The 16,870-nt window shown below is 49.8% G+C and overlaps 1 protein-coding gene and 1 long non-coding RNA gene across 6 annotated transcripts; one reads left to right on the top strand and one right to left on the bottom strand.

Moving 5' to 3' along the window:
• Positions 1-2,268: 2,268 nt before the first annotated feature.
• LOC111747218 lies at positions 2,269-6,337 on the bottom strand. Its single transcript, XR_002783444.1, has 2 exons — positions 3,293-6,337; positions 2,269-2,710 (listed from the first exon to the last, which is right to left on the bottom strand). It is a non-coding gene; the product is annotated as an uncharacterized LOC111747218 (long non-coding RNA).
• A 1,463-nt stretch (positions 6,338-7,800) lies between these two features.
• Positions 7,801-16,245, top strand: OSR2 (odd-skipped related transciption factor 2). Of its 5 annotated transcripts, none has more exons than XM_011372914.2 (4): positions 7,801-8,721; positions 12,772-13,539; positions 14,592-14,691; positions 15,436-16,245. In XM_011372914.2, the coding sequence occupies exons 2-4, from the start codon at positions 12,884-12,886 to the stop codon at positions 15,616-15,618; spliced, it is 939 nt and encodes a 312-aa protein (XP_011371216.1). In that variant the 5' UTR covers positions 7,801-8,721; positions 12,772-12,883; the 3' UTR covers positions 15,619-16,245. The 5 variants fall into 5 exon arrangements, with proteins under 5 accessions (XP_011371216.1, XP_011371219.1, XP_011371218.1 ...); XM_011372917.2 differs by having other exon boundaries at positions 7,807-8,721; positions 15,518-16,245; XM_011372916.2 differs by lacking the exon at positions 7,801-8,721 and adding an exon at positions 8,734-11,520.
• Positions 16,246-16,870: the final 625 nt, after the last annotated feature.

Raw genomic sequence — 16,870 nt, forward strand, 5'->3', positions numbered from 1 at the left:
TCATGTGAATGGGTAAGAAAGAATCATAACTACTGATAGCATTGATATGCATCCATGTCATTCAGCCCTCAGAATATCCTTAATTGGCAGATTTAGAAACTGAGGCTCCCACAAGTGGCATGACTTGCTCAAGGTAATTAACTATTAACTTGGGACTTTGGATTCAAGTTTTCTGATTCATACTATATCATAATTGCCTACTTACTTGTCTGTTTCTGCACTAGACAGTAGCTTCTTATTCACTGTTGCATCCCCAGCACCTACCACAAGGCCTAACATACTAAACATCCTCAATAAATATGTGTTAAATGAATTAACAAGTCTAAAATCCCACTCTGCCATTGTCCCCTTGCTCTCCAAGGGTTCTACAAGCCAATGCTCTTAATATATTCCAGGTCACTCCCAGGCCATATGGCCTGTCAAGAGAATGTGGTCAAGGATGAGACAGAGGGGAACAGGAATGGTGAACACACCCATATGACACACTCGTGTTCTCTTCCACACTCTCCTGAGCCTGGGTGGGCCCACCACACAGGGCATTGGCTGTGTGCCTCACAGCCTGGGAGACAACTTGCACTTTGTGTACTTTTCCAGGGAAAGGGAAAGGCAACTGTGGTCTAACACGTGTTAGAAATGCTGCTGCCTGGTGTCCTGACATTATAGCATCCACCCAGTCTGATTCCTGGAGGTAGGCCCACTTGCCAAGCATGGCTGGGGAGGTAGAGGGAGAGGACATGAGAAGAGGGGTTAGGCACTGTGAAATGAAGTATGTGGCCAAGAAATGCAATGTGACCAGGCATTATGACACAGTACATGGGGCAAGAGTAGAATAGGGCCTCTCAGCTTCTTATATCTGTGTGTCTCCAGACCCATTGAAGTTATCTGTGTTTAGGCCAAGAGGCAAGGATAATAGAGCTCATCATTACTTGTAAGACCTGGATTCTCTAAAGCCAACTGGATCTGAGCTGGTCCTGCCCCAAGTTCTCCCAAGGAAGAGTGAAGATGGAGCCAGCCTAGGTGTCTGCTACTTCCTTTCCTTTACTCCTCCCTCCAGTGAGGCTGCCAGAGGAAAAACGTTTTTTGATGGTTTTTTTTTTTTCTTTCTTTCTTTCTGTGGCTATCTACAGAGTCAAGGGGTGAAAAAGGGCTTGAGTGAGCTATGGTCACCAATCATAAGAAATCTACAGCTAAATTATCACCTGGCATGGTGGAAATAACATTATTGTAAAATGTTGTCATGATATTAAGGTCTTCCAGTTGGAAAGCCAAAAGTTAAGCCAGTGCTGGCATTCATTTTCCAATAAATGAGCTGGCTTAAACACCAATTTTCTCTCCTTGACTTGTAAAACTGACCTAAAAATGTAACGGAGTTCAATAAATGTTTTAAAGATTGCTATTAAGTACAAATGCTTTAACAATTTAACAAAACCAGAAGAAAACAACCTTAAAATCCCACCTTCCTTGCCCTTGCCCCACCCCCAAGTCAGGATGAAAGTTCAGGGTCTCAAACAATAACGCATTTGCCTGGTACCTAGTACATAATAGACACACAAATATATTCGGTGACAAGGAATTCTATGTGCCTTATGAGTTGGCACCTCACAGAATTTTTAGAGTTTGCTGACTTGGATTAGATTCAAGAATAGTGTATTAATCCTCTGGGGGAATATTCACAGGCAAACAACTACAGGAATATGCATTTTCCTTTGTTAAAACTTGTATCTGCATTCAAATATTGGCCTTGGCATTTCCTGAGTACTGGCTGTTTTGAATGTTATTATGTCAAACCATCTGCACTGGAAAGCAAAATCCTGTTAAGAAATATGATCGCAGGTTGTAAAGAGATTATCATGTTCCTGACCATTATACATTTTATATTTTGAAAATCCCCGTAAGAAAAGGTCATATTAAAATTCCAACTCTTTGTCAAAGCGGAGCTGAGTACTTTTATACAATTTATGACTAAGGTCAATATGAAAATTCAATTTTTTTTGTATGTGTTTCCAGTAGCTTCCCTGCTCTGGCTCACTATAATGAAACTTTTTCTCTGAATCTGAAACTGGATGACAATGGCTTCTAGTTAGACCTGATCTTTGAGAAACTCTCCTCTGCCTTCAAGGCAAAGTGCCTCTACTGCTCTTGTTGCCCACAACCAGAAAATGGTCTACGGGAGGTGGCTCTTTACATGGCTGAGGACAGATTCTGGAGAAAAAGTGCAAAGTGAAAGCTTAAGGGAGGTTTTTTTTGGCTTTAGAAAACTAGAAAGCATGAGTTTCATTCCGATTTTTAGATACTCTGGGAGGGGGAAAAATAGACAATTCTTGTACTTCCAAGGGAAAGGTAAAGGTATTGGGTCCAGTCTTTAGGTGACAAATTCGCAGGTCAAGGGTCACAGCCCAGGTACACCTGACCTCCGGAAGCTGGGCAGTTCTGAGCAGCAGGACGCGAGATGGGAGCGGGTCGGAGCCCGGGGCGCAGAGTCGGTGAGAACGACCATGTCAGTTTCCGTTGTTCTAAGAGTGTCCAGAGCAGCTTCAGAGAAATGCAAGGGCACACAGGCTCGAGCCCCAGTCCAAACACGTCCGAGGATTTTGACACTCCCTCAACCCCCCCACCCCTGTCACGCACTCTGACTCAGTGCAGGGAGGGCAGGGAGGGTGTGAGCAGTTTGCGTCCAGTTGGAAGTGGATGCAGCAGGCACACGGAATCCCTAGAATGTGGTGAAAATAGGCAGAGAATAACATAAGCCTGGGCGAGAAGAAAGTCAAGGGTAGGGAAGGGTCATAAAATTTTAAGATGAGGTGCGATGCTTCTTGTTCGGTCCCTAACAGGGGTATTTTCTGAAATCAGATCAAATCTAGTATTAGATTCTAATAATAAACAAACAAGCAAACAACTGACCACAAAAGTCACCCTTACTGCGCTCTCTGTCTCTCTGTCTCTCTCTCTCCCTCCTTCCCTCCCTCACTCCCGTCTCTCTCTCTCTTACTTCCTGACCAGACTCCTTGAAGGGAGGGGTCCCGTCTTGTTCACCTGGGGATCCTCAGCACGTCTCCAAATATTTGGGAGGTGCCTCGGTAAAGTCAGACGAACGAGAGTGAGCGAATGAACGAATGAGAGAAAGAGTGAATTGGCTACTCTAAGAAGTCGTTTTCACATGCATTCTCTGATGGGAAAGAAAAGGAGGAAGAGGAAGACAGCCGAAAAGATAAATGGTGCCCACCCAAGATTATCCCCAAATGTCAATTTGTCTAGGTCAGTAGCTCGCAAACTTAGCGTGCTCTGGAATCACCTGGAGGGCTTGTTCACAGTTCGCGGGGCCCACTCTCAGAGTATCCGATAGTAAATGGGGCCAAGAATCTGCATTTCTAACAAGTTCCAGACGTCGCTGATGCTATTGGACCACGCTTTAAGAAGTGCCGCTCTGGGCGGTAACTCTGGACGGATCCCAGCGTCCCAGAGAAACCACCTCTGCAGTGGGAATTGAAAACTCAAGGCCCGACATTTCAAAAACAGACCGCACAGTACGGAGAGCAGAGCTGCTCAGCTCCAGCTTGTCCACAGCCGTGTAGGAATGAGAGCTCACTGGAAATCAAGATTTTCTTTTGAATTTTCCCTATTTTTAAGCATTGTCAAGTTTTTTGTTTGTTTGTTTTGTTTGTTGTTGTTGTCGTTGTTTTTAGTGAAAGCCTAATAAAAATGAGTTGGCAGACTCTGCCCTAGTCTTCTCTGAGGATGAGTCTTTCGAAGGGCGAGGGCTGGGACAGTCCCACGTTGGGCAGGTGGAGCTGCCCCAGAGAGCCATTCACTGGGCTCTCCCTCCTGGGAGGCACCTAGGTCTTGTGGTCCGCTGCCTGCCTTTTGTAAACCCGATCTTCCTTGTCAGTGACACCAGCGGGCTTCGTTAGAAAAGCACCTGGAATTCGAAGCTGTCCTATGTCACGAAAGCATCGGAGTTGACCTGGCTCTCTCTGGCGAGGCAAACTGGAGACCCGTTCCACGAGCTGCACTGAAGGCGAAAACGCGGCGCGTGGGCGTGCATCCTGGGAGCCCGCGTCCACACCCTCAGGAGCCGCGCTCCCTGGAGCCGCGAGGTCCCGCCCGCGCCAAGCACGTGCCGGACCCAACCCGGGCTGCTGCGGGCTCAGAACCCGGGCTGCTGCGGGCTCAGGCCCCGGAGACCTCGCGGGAGGCTGACGGGTCGCCGGCGGCCTCGAGCTGGCTCTGAGCTTTGTTACTGCGGCGGCTGAAGACCTCACCCGGGAAAGCCAAACTCCAACAGGGCCCGCGCTCACTAGAGGGTCGCCCCCAGGCTTGCCCACCCCGGTTATGGCCACGTAGCTAAACCCCTGTCCCGATCTTCGGCCTCCTCGGGCCAGGCCCAAGTCAGGAGGTGGCTGGGCCCAGGGACAGCTGGAGGCGGCGGGTGGTCCTCAGGCCCGCCAGCCGCGGGCTGGCTCCCAAGCGATCCGCGCGCCTCGAGCCCCTTCTCTTCCCCGCTCTCAGGTCTAAGGAGAGCACCGCTCGCCAAGGAATCCTTTCCCGACAGGGCTTCAAATGCTGAGGTAGGGCGAGGGGTAAGGCGTGGAGAGTGGGGCAGGTTATCCGAATGCAGTTCCTTGAAAAACCTCTCTGCCCTTCCCGCGGGGACAATGTCCGAAGCTGATATCTGAGCACATCGGCACCGGACCGCCGAGAATTCCCTGCGCTGGGGTCAGAACTAGTGTCTTTCCCTGCCTTTCAGAAGTCAAAGCCGCTGCGAGCGGCGTTGTAAGTCCAATAATGCGTCTGCCAGGAGAGGAGTCACTAGGGGGGCCACTGCATGGAACGCTCACCAAGGCCTAAGTGGTGGGGTTAGAGTGGCTTACTGGCCCTGATGACAGGCCCAGGCCCTCTCCCCAGCATCCCTGAGGCGCACACGACTTCTCCTCCGCTGCAAACGGGCTCAGGTGGAGGTGAAAGGTTCCAGCCACCAGAGTGGACGCCGGCGGCCTGCGCTCACACCCGCCTGCCGCGTGAGTGACGGCCCGCGGCGCCCGCGTCACGTAGTGCTTGGCCCGTGCCTCCAGGGGGCGCTGCGGCTCTTCTCGCTGGCCGCTGAGATCCCGCCCCGGCTACGTTTTCCCATCCCATCCGTGTGTAGAGCGCCGACTCGAACATACTTTTTAAAAGATAAAATTCTTAGTTTTCTGGCCCCTACCTCCGCCCCCTCAGTTATGAGCCCAGAGCCCGCGATCCTCCTCACTACTCTGGGGCTGGAGTGCACGCTCCCAGAGAATAGCTGGGCTTCCAACTCCTCCGCGCTCCGGCGAAAAGCGGCAAACAGTGCGGGAAGTTCAAATGCAAAAGGTCTCGGCCCTGCAGAGGCAGGCGAAGGCCGGGGAGAAGGGAGGCGAGTCCTCGGAGGTAATGGCAGCTGGGATCCGTGGGAAAAGATGGGGTTTTCATAATTTATGTCTTAAAGGGTAGACGTTTTTAGGTTGTCCGCAGCGCAGAGTCAGAGCGGGAAGGCTCGGAGTCAGCTCCAGGGATGTCTGCCTGACACCTGCTCGCTGTTTAACTGGCAGAGCCTTCTGGGTGGGCCGTGGGGGTGGAAGACTTGCTCTGCCAGCCCCCTCCTCCTCCAGCTCCGCTGCGTTTCCTTTCACCCGCCTTCATTCCGTCCTCAAGGGGAGTAAACTTTCGGTAGTTCGGGTTTGGGCAGCAACTGCTCGCGCTCTCCTAGTCAGTCTGTTAGCCATTTCCCTGGTGTGTCCTTGGTGTCGAAAGCTCAGAACCCCGAGGACAGCCGATGACTAAGTTGGCGGAAATGTCAGAGTGAACCGGCCGCGCAGCTCTGGGAGGGTGAATGAGGCATGAGAAGGCTGCTCAGAGACGCAGGCCCCGGGCTTAGGGTCTTCTCTCCCCGCACACCCAAACCCCACAACTCGCCGGGGCCCTTGGCTTATTCTCCGTCCCGGGAGTTGTAGCCCAGGGAGTCCAGCGGCCGAGGATGCTCCTGGCTAAGCCCCCACAATGCATGCGCTCTAGACGCCGGCGTGGGCAAGGGTCTTGCCGAGGCTGACCGTGGAGGAACTCCAGGGCCCGCCACGGGTGGTCGCCGAGGTGGCCTGAGGGTGCCCTTCCTGCAGTGCGGCGTGGTGCTCAGCCTCCCGCTCACCCTCTGCGTGGGGCGCGCACCTGCCCATTGCGGTGGCCGGGCCTGGAGGCTGCCAAGGCGCTGCCTGGCCACGCGGCTTCCCCCGAAGCCCGGAGCTTGCCTACTCCTCCCTACCTTTCAAGCAACCGCAGCGCTCTGGGCTGGCGTGGCCCAGACTTCACTGTGGAACTTCGGAGACTTGGGTGGGCGAGGTAAACATGGAAAAACCTGGGCTCAGGAGGTTTGCAGAAAGAGGGGGCCGCTCGTGGGTGGCTGGAAATTCCGTCTACCTCTCTGGAAAAGCAGGCGATTCCGCCCACCACACACACACACACACACACACACACACACACACACACACACACACAACTGTGGGAAGGTGTGAAGCCCGCCTCTGGGGAATTGCCTCCACTTTGGTGAAAAGGAAATACAATAGGAATACTCTTCAGATCACCACCCCTGGAGTGTGTGTCCTGGGGGTCTGAAAGAAGAGAAAGTTCCCTTCAAATCTTCCAAATTGAGAAAAGCTGCGGAAAGAATGAGGCGGTTAGAGAGAGGGGACCGCAGGCATCCCGGTAGCTGGGGCTCAGGACTGAGTATTAAAATAAAAGCACCCCTGTAGAAACCACAAGGGAAAACGTTTTAAAAAAAGAAAACACCTGAACTCTTAGGTATTGTACTACTTCCACGCTATTTGTCAAATCTACTTTGAAGCAGTTAAATGCTGAAGGATATTGAACACTCGGGTCTGCATTCCAAGTTCACTTTTTAATCTTTGCGACTTTGAAATTGGAAGAAAAGGGAAAAAAATTAAAAAGATCTGCTATCCCTGAATTATGTTTTAACAAAAGAACGAAAAAATTTATCGGCCTCGGCATAAATAGAATTAGAAGAAATTTCATCTTAAAATACTGTCTCATAGCTTCTGCCTGGCTGCCCGATCACTGGTTCACCTTTTGGCAGTTTTTCGTCTTCTCTTTATATTTGCCCATTTTCCCCCAACGATTGAGATTATTTTAATTGTCTTTTGAGGCAGCACATCCCAAACCATCTTTTGGTGGAATACTTTTAAATCGTACAGCCTGCTGGCTGGAAGATCTGTCCGCCCAAAACGCGGACTTGCCCGGGGCTATGACAAATTCCCTCTGGCGACTCGTCTGCTACGAAGGGCATTTTGCTCAGTGTTGCTCAGGCAGATCTTGTCTGGAAAGAGTATGCTTAAAATGAGTGTGTGTCATTTTCTTTCTGTCACTGGGTCACCCTACTTCCAGAGTACTTGTGCGTTCTACACTTATCCTCACACAGGACCAAAACCATTAGAAAAACACTTCAAATTTGATTAAGTATCCTGGCGACTGAACAAAGAACTCTATTTTGCGGGTGTGGGGACTGGGAATGAAGATGTACTTGTTTTGAGAAGCTAAAATAGTATTTTCCTAATTTTTTAAAATGATCGTTCTTCATTCTGGATGGATTCTTTATTAATTTACCAATAGGTTGCAGAAGCCCACCTCTTTAACCAAGTTGGTTAACTGCGTATGAAATGTACAATGGCTGATTAAAGCTTAAATATAGGAAGAAATTTCTCTTGGAACATTCCACATATGTCTTTGCAGTAATTACGAAATTAGTCAATGGTCACCTCTATAAACAAACTTCGTTTTGAAAACAGACGAAAGCAGACTACATATATAGTCGTAATTCATCAAAAATATGTACAAAACTGTATTTTAAATTGGAGGGAGGGTGATATATGCTGGAGAATACAATCTAGAACTAATTGATTTTACCCTACGAAGAAGATGGTTATGTTAAAAGTGTTAAGATATGGGAATTAATCAATCGAGCAGCACCAAGTAAAACCACAAAATGCCCTTGGGGTTTTTCTGTGGGGTCTTCGGGAGGCAGAAAACCAGTTGTTGTTTCTAACACTGTAAGAAAAAGTGGCACCAAGAAGGAAGATGGTGAGCGTTGTGTTTGTGTGTGAATTTTGAACTGAGTCACCTTCGGCTCTGTCTCTGTAGCTGGGAAACCTCGAGCAAACCTGTGCCTTTAAGACTCAGTTGCTATCCAAACACAAGTAAACAGAGTGGACCATTAGCGGGCGCCGGGCGCGGAGGCGGAGCCAGGGCGCAGTGGGCCCAGCACGGCTGCCCGCCCGAAGGGGAGGCGGGGCCGCTACTAAAGCCTTGGACTCCGGGCCGCGAGCAGCCTGGGGAGGGACGCGGGCGGGGACAGAGCTCGGCGCGCTCGCTGCTGGAGGGTGATGGCCCTGCAAGACTGCAGAGCGCGACCTTCCGCGGAGTCGGCGAGAGGCTTGCGGAGGTGCGGAGTTCCGGGCGAGCACTGAGCGCCGGCTCCAAGCACCCCGGGTCTTTACGCATTCCACATTCACAGACTCCCACCAAGGCGAGGATCCGCTCTCGCGGCTTGTGGTGTTCTAGATCATGTCTGCGGCTCCTGAAACTCCGCGCGAAAGAAGAAGTTTGCCGGGCGTGGACCCAATGACCTTTTCAAGTTGTGCGCCTCACTGCCTGGACCGGGTCTGAACGGCGCTGCCCAGGCGGACCTTTCTGCGGGAGGTGAGTGTCCGCTCTGGGAAGGGACTTAAGCCTCCTTGAGAAAGGAAGGGTGAAAGGGATGCAGGGGGCGCTCAATCCGGCGTGCCACAAGTTCAGAAATTGTGAAAAGAAATCATATAGGTACAATCCTGGGGCATTGTGTTTCTCACTTTATCGGATCCCAGGCACACCACTCCCAGCTAACACCCAACGACAACCAATGTTATATACTGTTTTTAGTTTTGATTTGTGACATTTAATGAAAGTATGCAGCAAGGCTTCTTATAAAAGCTGATCGACGTACGCTGAAATAAAACCCCGTTACCGCAGGATGTTTCTGACTCTGTCATAGGATTCCTGGTCCACCGGTCCGTGCATCCCCGGCGGTGCAGCGCGGACGCGCCAGGACACACAGTGCCTGTCTAGCCAAAGCGTTTCAAGAAGGAAGTAATAGTGCAGTCCTAGGTTATTCTCCAATCTTGTGCTGGCCTTTTGATTTTTCTCCCATTCTCCAGTCCTGGAGGAGGGGGCAGAAGGCAAATTCCCCCGGGACTTAAACGCTTGGATTATCGAGAAATAGCAACAGAGGAAGGAGTTGCGGTGGTAGAAAAGAGGGAGAAAAAGGTGTTTGTGGACAGAGCGCTAGATCTGTCTCCCTACCTGTTAGCAGAGAACAAAAGAGGGCTGGCGTTTCCCAGAGCGAAACGCCGCGGACAGCTACTTTCTCTGCTAAACAAACTGCAGTCCTGAGCAGAACAAGAAAATTACTCAAGTAGGGGAAGCGAGGGAACAGAGAGAAACAACCTAGATTATGCGGAAGGCATCTTAATTTAATTAACTCCTTGAGAAGGCAGAGGCGCTGCACAGGGGCAGGAACTTCGCGGTGTTGTTCTCTGTTCACCCGATCTAGTCAGGCCATTTTTATTTATTTATTTTTAACTGATCTCCTTAAATCCACTTGGACTATAGCTCTCTGATTTATGTAAAATTCCACTGTGGCTTGAGCTGAAATTCAGCGCGCATATTTACTATCAGTTATTTCTCTCAGACAACAACACACAGGTTTTAGTAGATGACCCTTGACTACTGTATATTAGTTTTAGATAATTCAGTGTAATAACACTGTTACCAAAAAGCAAGACTCCTGATCAAATTACTGCATACTTTTCTTTTCTCCAACGTTTTGAAAGCTTCATTGAACTTAGTATGTACACATCTCACTTGTTGACAGCCAGTGAACTAAATTTTACAAAACTTAGTACATGCCTGGAAATTCCTGTGAAGAAGGCTGATGAAAGCTAGCCTCAGCTCCACTGAAATACTTATGTCTTTTCATTGGTTTAAGTTTCTTTCCTTGCAAAATTAAAAATAACCAATGGTCTGAGAAATGGTATGATAGAGAAATGACAGCAAACGATGATAGCTGTTATTGCCTGAAACAGTGTGCGAGAACTACATGCTCAACTCCAGATAAAACGAAAGTACTTTAGATCTCTGCATTGACTTAAAATACCTTTTGACATATATTTCCAGCAACTCCGGGGGAGAGTAGAAATTTAAATTCTCTATTTGTGGCAAAAGTGTTTGGTGGATATTTAGGGTTGTTCTGTTTATAAAAGGGTTTCAGAAGTCACCAGTGGTCTGCTCTTCTGTGAAGAAATGATTTGTCCTGCAAATTAAAATGAACATACTATGAAACAGCACTTTTGTGCCACCATGAAGCTGAATTAACATTAACAGAGCCAATTTTTATGTTATAAACCATTGGGCGAAAAGGGAAAGAAGATGGCACTGAACTTTATGCTGGAAGAATTAACGTTTAACCTTTATGGCAGAGTTCACTTCATGCATTTGGAATTGAAACCACAAGTCCTGGTAGTCTTTCAGTTGACAACACCCCCCCCCCCACAACCACACACACACACCATACACACATATACTCACGTAGAACATAGTAGGAGTTGTACTTGCCTCCTGTATTTATTTCTGAGAAATCTAGTCTGGGAATACACCCAAATAATAATTTTAGTTTCTCCTCTATAGCAGAGTCTACTTTTTAACACTAGGGGGAAAATAGTATTTTGAATCTGGAAAATCCTCATTATGTAAAAAGAAGGAAATAAAGATATAATTTATGATTTTTAATGGGAGAGGAAATAATGAGGTAGATTACCAGAGATGTTAGTAGAATCCTTTTTTTTCACTATCTCTCTAGGACAGGGTTTGAGGGATTCCCATTGAACAAAAACGAATCCTGATTTGTGGTGAGAAAGTTTATTCCGAGTGGGGGTTTACAGTTTCGGTTGAATAGTCTGACTGAGACCCTCTGACTGTTACACACCTCTCATTAACTCCGGGCCTGAGCTTCCAGACCGCATTACACCAGGCAGAAACGGTTCATTAATAAATCCCTGTCTCTGAGCCTTTCCAAACAGAGAAGGAGGGAGGGAAGGTGTGGGCCTCAGGGAGGCAGCCAGATTTTTGCCTTGCCAGAGCGCTGTGTCATCAGTGGAGCCCCCTAAGTCTGCCCTCAGAGCCACTGGCAACACAATACACTAGATAAGAAAATTCAGGCGCAGAAAGGGGTGGGTGGGGAGAAAGGCGGAACAAACTCCCCCATCTTTCTGCGGAGTTGCAAAGCCAGGCACAAAAGATGATGTCTCAGGCGGCCTGTCTGCTCCTCATCAGGGAAAGCGCTCTGCTATTAGCCCGCACCTGGGGAGCCGCCCTCAGAGGCAAGGCCCAGGCCCGCCGAGCGGCAGAACCCTCTGCTATAAAGGGGCTGACAAATGGGAGAAGGCAGGCCAACCCTGAATGCAGGTGAGGTGTCCCTGGGAACCTGGGTCTGAAAGTAGACCTGGGTGTTTCCATTGGGGGCGCAGGGGAAAGAGAAGCGCGTGCACTCCGCTTAGGCCGCGGCCTCCGACCCCCGGCCGGGCTTCCCAGTAGCAGGAGCGCCGCGGCACACACCTCTCGGCGAATAAACAAGCTTCCTCTAGGCCGGCAGGGCCGCCCTGTGCCCTGCCCGCTGTGGTTCCTCTGCTGCTCCTTCCCTTTCCTTCCCATGGGAGCCCTCTTTCCTTTCTTCTCCTGGGGCCTCGCGGGTGTGGGAGCAGCTCCCGGTGCCAGGTCAGGAAGCTGTTTGGGCCTCGGGAGAGCTAGGCACTCAATATGCGATAAGGGGTTCCGGCCTCAGTGCCGTTCTCCGCCCACCCCCAACTATTCCCCGGGAGCCAAACCATCTGGAAGGGATCTTAGTGGGGGGTGGAAGGGGACGGCCCCTGGGAAAGAGGAGGGGGCGATTCCAGGTCGAACCCGGCCCCCGAGGTGTCACTTTTCTTTCCCGCGGGCCGTCACCGCTGATAAATGGGACTGAGGCAGAGGAAGGAAAAAGGAAACCTCCGAGGTCAGCGCGGGGCGAGGCGGGCCCCTTTGAGGGCCCGAGGGCCCAGGAGCTCGAAGTGTGCCCCGGCTGCGCTCCAGTACCCTGGCCGCCGGGGTAAGCGCGGGAAAGGCCGCCGCGGGGCAGAGCAGCGGGCGCAGGGCGCAGCGCGAAGAGCAGCCGCACGGGGGCTGAGCTGGGGCCTCGGACCGCAGCAAGGACCCACAACCCGTCATTCCCCGGGGAGCTCGGAGGCGCCCTGGCGACAGAGGCTCGGCCTGGGCCTGGGGGTACTGGCGTTGCGGGCCGTCGCTGTTGACGGAGTTCTGCCCGACAGTGTGGAGCAGGTGGGTCGGACTAGGTGCTGCTTTTGCTGGAGCGCCCCTGCCCACCTCTCTTTCTCAGGCCCAGGTCTTCCGCTCGGTGCGTGCTGGAATCTGACCTTCCTGTGGGCGCCCAGCTCGCCAGGGTATCTTTTCCTGTCTCTCGCCTGACAGCCTGGCCCTGGGGCTGAGCTAGGTGTGGACTCGCTGGGCTGCCGCTGCGTTTCCCTCTCCACTCATTTGGGGGCCTGGAGTAGAGTGGGGAGAAGGACTTAGAAGGAAGGTGTGGTAACCCGCGCCAGCGCCAAAAGTCAGACTGATCTGGCTTGGATAATAGTCACAACTCTCTCCCTCTGTCATTTTTAGGGTTTCTCTGCGTGCTGTTGTCTCTCTGGGTTTTCGCCGGAGCCCCATACCCACTCGCCTCTGAGATCTGGAAGAAAGGGGCGGCTCTCTCCGCCCCACAGCACACCGGAGAATGGGGAGCAAGGCCCTACCGGCGCCCATCCCGCTCCACCCGTCGCTGCAGCTCACCAATTACTCCTTCCTGCAGGCGGTGAACACCTTCCCCGCCGCAGTGGACCACCTGCAGGGCCTGTACGGTCTCAGCGCCGTGCAGACCATGCACATGAACCACTGGACGCTGGGGTACCCCAACGTGCACGAGATCACCCGCTCCACCATCACCGAGATGGCGGCGGCGCAGGGCCTCGTGGACGCGCGCTTCCCCTTTCCGGCCCTGCCCTTTACAACCCACCTCTTCCACCCCAAGCAGGGAGCCATTGCCCACGTTCTCCCAGCCCTGCACAAGGACCGGCCCCGTTTTGACTTTGCCAACTTGGCTGTGGCCGCCACACAAGAGGACCCCCCTAAAATGGGAGAGCTGACCAAGCTGAGCCCAGGGCTGGGTAGCCCCATCTCGGGCCTCAGTAAATTGACTCCGGACAGAAAGCCCTCCCGAGGGAGGCTGCCTTCAAAAACAAAAAAAGAGTTTATCTGCAAATTTTGCGGCAGACACTTTACCAAATCCTACAACTTGCTCATACACGAGAGGACCCACACGGATGAGAGGCCGTACACGTGTGACATCTGCCACAAGGCCTTCCGGAGGCAAGATCATCTGCGGGATCACAGGTGAGGTGGAGAAGGAGGTTGGCCGGGGAAGGGAAGGCGAGTTTGTCCAGAATACCCAAGCCTCATCGACATTCTAAGTGTCACTAAAATACCCTCGAAACTAGACTACATCCCCAAAGGCCCGCCCTCGCCAGCCACAGCTCTCCCCAACATTTACCTTTTCCCTTCACCGGGCTCTGGCTGCGTTCTCGTTTGGCATTCGGAAGGAGCTTTCCTCATCCTTCGGCAGTTAAATTTGGTGGGTTGGTCTTGGTGCTGGGTTTGGTTTCCTCCCGGTCACCCACGGGGTAAGGCAGGTAAAGCCAAGGGACCCCGAAGACTTTCCCACGGTGGCTGCCGTCAGACCACTTCAGGAAATCTACTCGGGCTGCCTCCACTGGGTTGCTTCCCTTCTCTACCTCCCGCCACCTCCCAGCCTCGGTTGCACTACAGAGCCTCACACAGCAATCTTCCTTTTAAATTTGTTTAAACTTGATCACTGGATTTAGACACAGCTCCCCATCTACCCCCACCTTCAACTCGGTATTAATAAATGTCAGTTGAAGAAATACTATAACGTAAGTGTTTTCATCCGGTAAAAACTTCCCAGGAGTGGGAGTGGGGCATCTCTCTCCAGACTCTACTTGCTGTGCCCCAAGGTGGGACTTCCCTGTACGCATCCTCTGCGGCTGTTAAGGGATTCGCTGAAATCAGTCCCCCTTCACTCGGCCTTGCCTTACAATCGGATTTGGCCAGTTTAAATCCCATGGAAATGGTGGAGGCCAGGAAGGACTCATTCGGCAAGATTTCGAGCTCCAAAATATGCCAGAGAGGGCGATCAAGTGTAGATAAAGCCGGCGTCCAGTGAATGTTTTGAGGAATCTGTTAGTCGAGGTTAACCATAAACAGAATTACAAGGCGGGTGGAGAGTGGGGGGGATACAATCTGAAAACATAAATAATAGGAATCCTGTTTCTTTTGCCCTTTCACGACTTCGATTTCAGTAATTGTCAAAAGAAACTTGTCACCGTGGTGGTAAAGCCATTTAAATGAAAACTTATATTGATTTTCAGGTATATTCATTCCAAAGAAAAACCCTTCAAATGTCAGGAGTGTGGGAAAGGATTTTGTCAATCTAGAACTCTAGCGGTTCACAAAACTTTACACATGCAGGTAAGTTTTTCTTGTTTAAAAACAGTAACTAGTTCTGTTTTATGGTGTTTGCTCTACAAAGGGTGTTCAATGGCAGAGTTTTTCTCTTAAGAGACTATTCAGATTAATTTTCTAGGTGTGGAAAGCCGCACTCAATTTTTTTCATACATAAAATTAATCTCATTTAACATAAAACATTTTTATATTTTTCTTAAAGAGCAAGCCACTCTATTCTAAATCCTAATTTTAGAATTTTTTTTTTTCATCTGCCCTGCATTTAAAGCTTTCGTGTTTGGGAGGAAATAAAGGTAATTTTGATAATGGAGGCATGGTGAAATCCCATATGCTCTCTCTCCCAGGGGCCTCATAATTTGTAGTTTTCAGAACATTGAGGAATAGTTTAATTTTCCAGCAAAGAGGAGCCTTATTGCCCGGGAGAATGTCGTTCCTTAAGAGAGGATTAGACTTTTTCCTTCCCCCCTTTTCCTGCCTATGACATGGTGATGAAATGTAAAGAGCTGGAAATCACAAAGCCCACCGCGGTGGCCACTGGCAGTTATCAGTGTAATCGGGCCTCTGTGTGTGCCTGAGCGTGTGTTTTCGTGATTGGAGGATTAGGAGCACAGATTTGTTCCTGCAAGTCCCCTCTTTTGTTGTCGTGCGCATGTTACGTTAACGCTTGTGATGCCGATAGACAGAAACTATTGAGAAGGGTGCGGTGGTGGTGTGAAGGATTAATCCTTTGCTTGCTTCACATCTGAACAGGAATCTCCACACAAATGTCCCACATGTGGAAGAACCTTTAATCAGAGAAGTAATCTGAAAACTCACCTTCTCACCCATACAGACATCAAGCCCTACAGCTGCGAGCAGTGCGGCAAAGTGTTCAGGCGAAACTGTGATCTGCGGCGGCACAGCCTGACTCACACCCCGCGGCAGGACTTCTAGAGAAGCCCAGGATCTGTCCCGTGCCGCCGCTGCTCCCCTCCCCAGACACCTCTCCACGCCTCCCACCCCGGGGTCCCACCCCCAACCCTTCACTGACCCCAGCTCTTCCCTTGCTGCAGCGCACCTGCAGCTCCAGGGAGTTTACTTCTGAGGACTGAGGACTGTAGTGGGCCACACACGTACATCCCTTCACAAAGAGCATATGCTAGTTTCCTGTAGATATTCACAGCTCATTTTAGAGCTCTGTACATAATGTCGTGGGTCTTTGTTTTATTGTTTTGTTTTTGTTTGTTTTTGTATCTTGTTGGATGCACCTAAGTATGGAAAATGGAAGCCAAATTTATCTTTAAAGACTGTATTTTCAAAATAAAAGTTTTTCTTGTCTGTTTCAACACTCCTGCAAAAGAGTCTTCCTATTTAAGTTCTGTTTTCCCTCTGGATTCTGGAAAAGTGGGCTACCTCTAAAATAATCAATATTGAAAGGTATTCTTTATCCCTGGGTTTTAAAATAAGACTCACAATTCTCTTACTGAAACTTCAGCTCTTCCTTTTTTGTACTGTGGCATTTTGGAATTGGATAACTGTGCTGTCTTTTGTTTTTTGAAGATATTAAAATTGATACCCAGAGGTTTTATCCCCTCTTGTTTATTCTGATTCCTATGTATTATTCATTCAGATAAAAGCAATATAATAATCATTATTAAAACCTTCAACTCCAGTTGCTGACCTACTTGAAAGCACAGGGTGGGAAGAATCATAAGGAAAAAGAAGAGAAAGGAGCTTCTCACCATTTCATTTTTTAAAAGGCCTTGACCTATTGTCAGAGTTTATAATGGGCAACTTCTCTTGCCATTAGACTTTGAACACTATGATTTAGCACTATAGACAGAGCGTTTCCCCCGCCTTCAGGGGAGAGGTCTAAGATCCTCCTACAGAAGAGTGCAGGCAAGTACAGCCTTCAAAGGTTGGAGGACAAGAAGAGGAGAAAGGAGAAACTACTTAGCTATGTTTGCACTAAATATTTCTTTCCAAGGGTGGAGATCCTTTCTTCTAGAAGGTTTGGATTTCTCTGCAAAGCAAACTGAGTTAGGTCACTAACAAGGTTTCTATCACTGGTTGGCTTTTTGTCCCTGGGAAAATTCCAGAAGTACAAATTACTCCCATGTATAGAGCTCATGGCAAATATGTAATCACCTTATGAGGCATTTCAACCTTTCCCAAATGGTTCCTGGGGAACATGACACTAGTATAA

The sequence above is a fragment of the Pteropus vampyrus genome, unplaced genomic scaffold (assembly GCF_000151845.1).
Source record: "Pteropus vampyrus isolate Shadow unplaced genomic scaffold, Pvam_2.0 Scaffold215, whole genome shotgun sequence".
In the NCBI taxonomy this organism is placed as follows: Eukaryota; Metazoa; Chordata; class Mammalia; order Chiroptera; family Pteropodidae; genus Pteropus; species Pteropus vampyrus.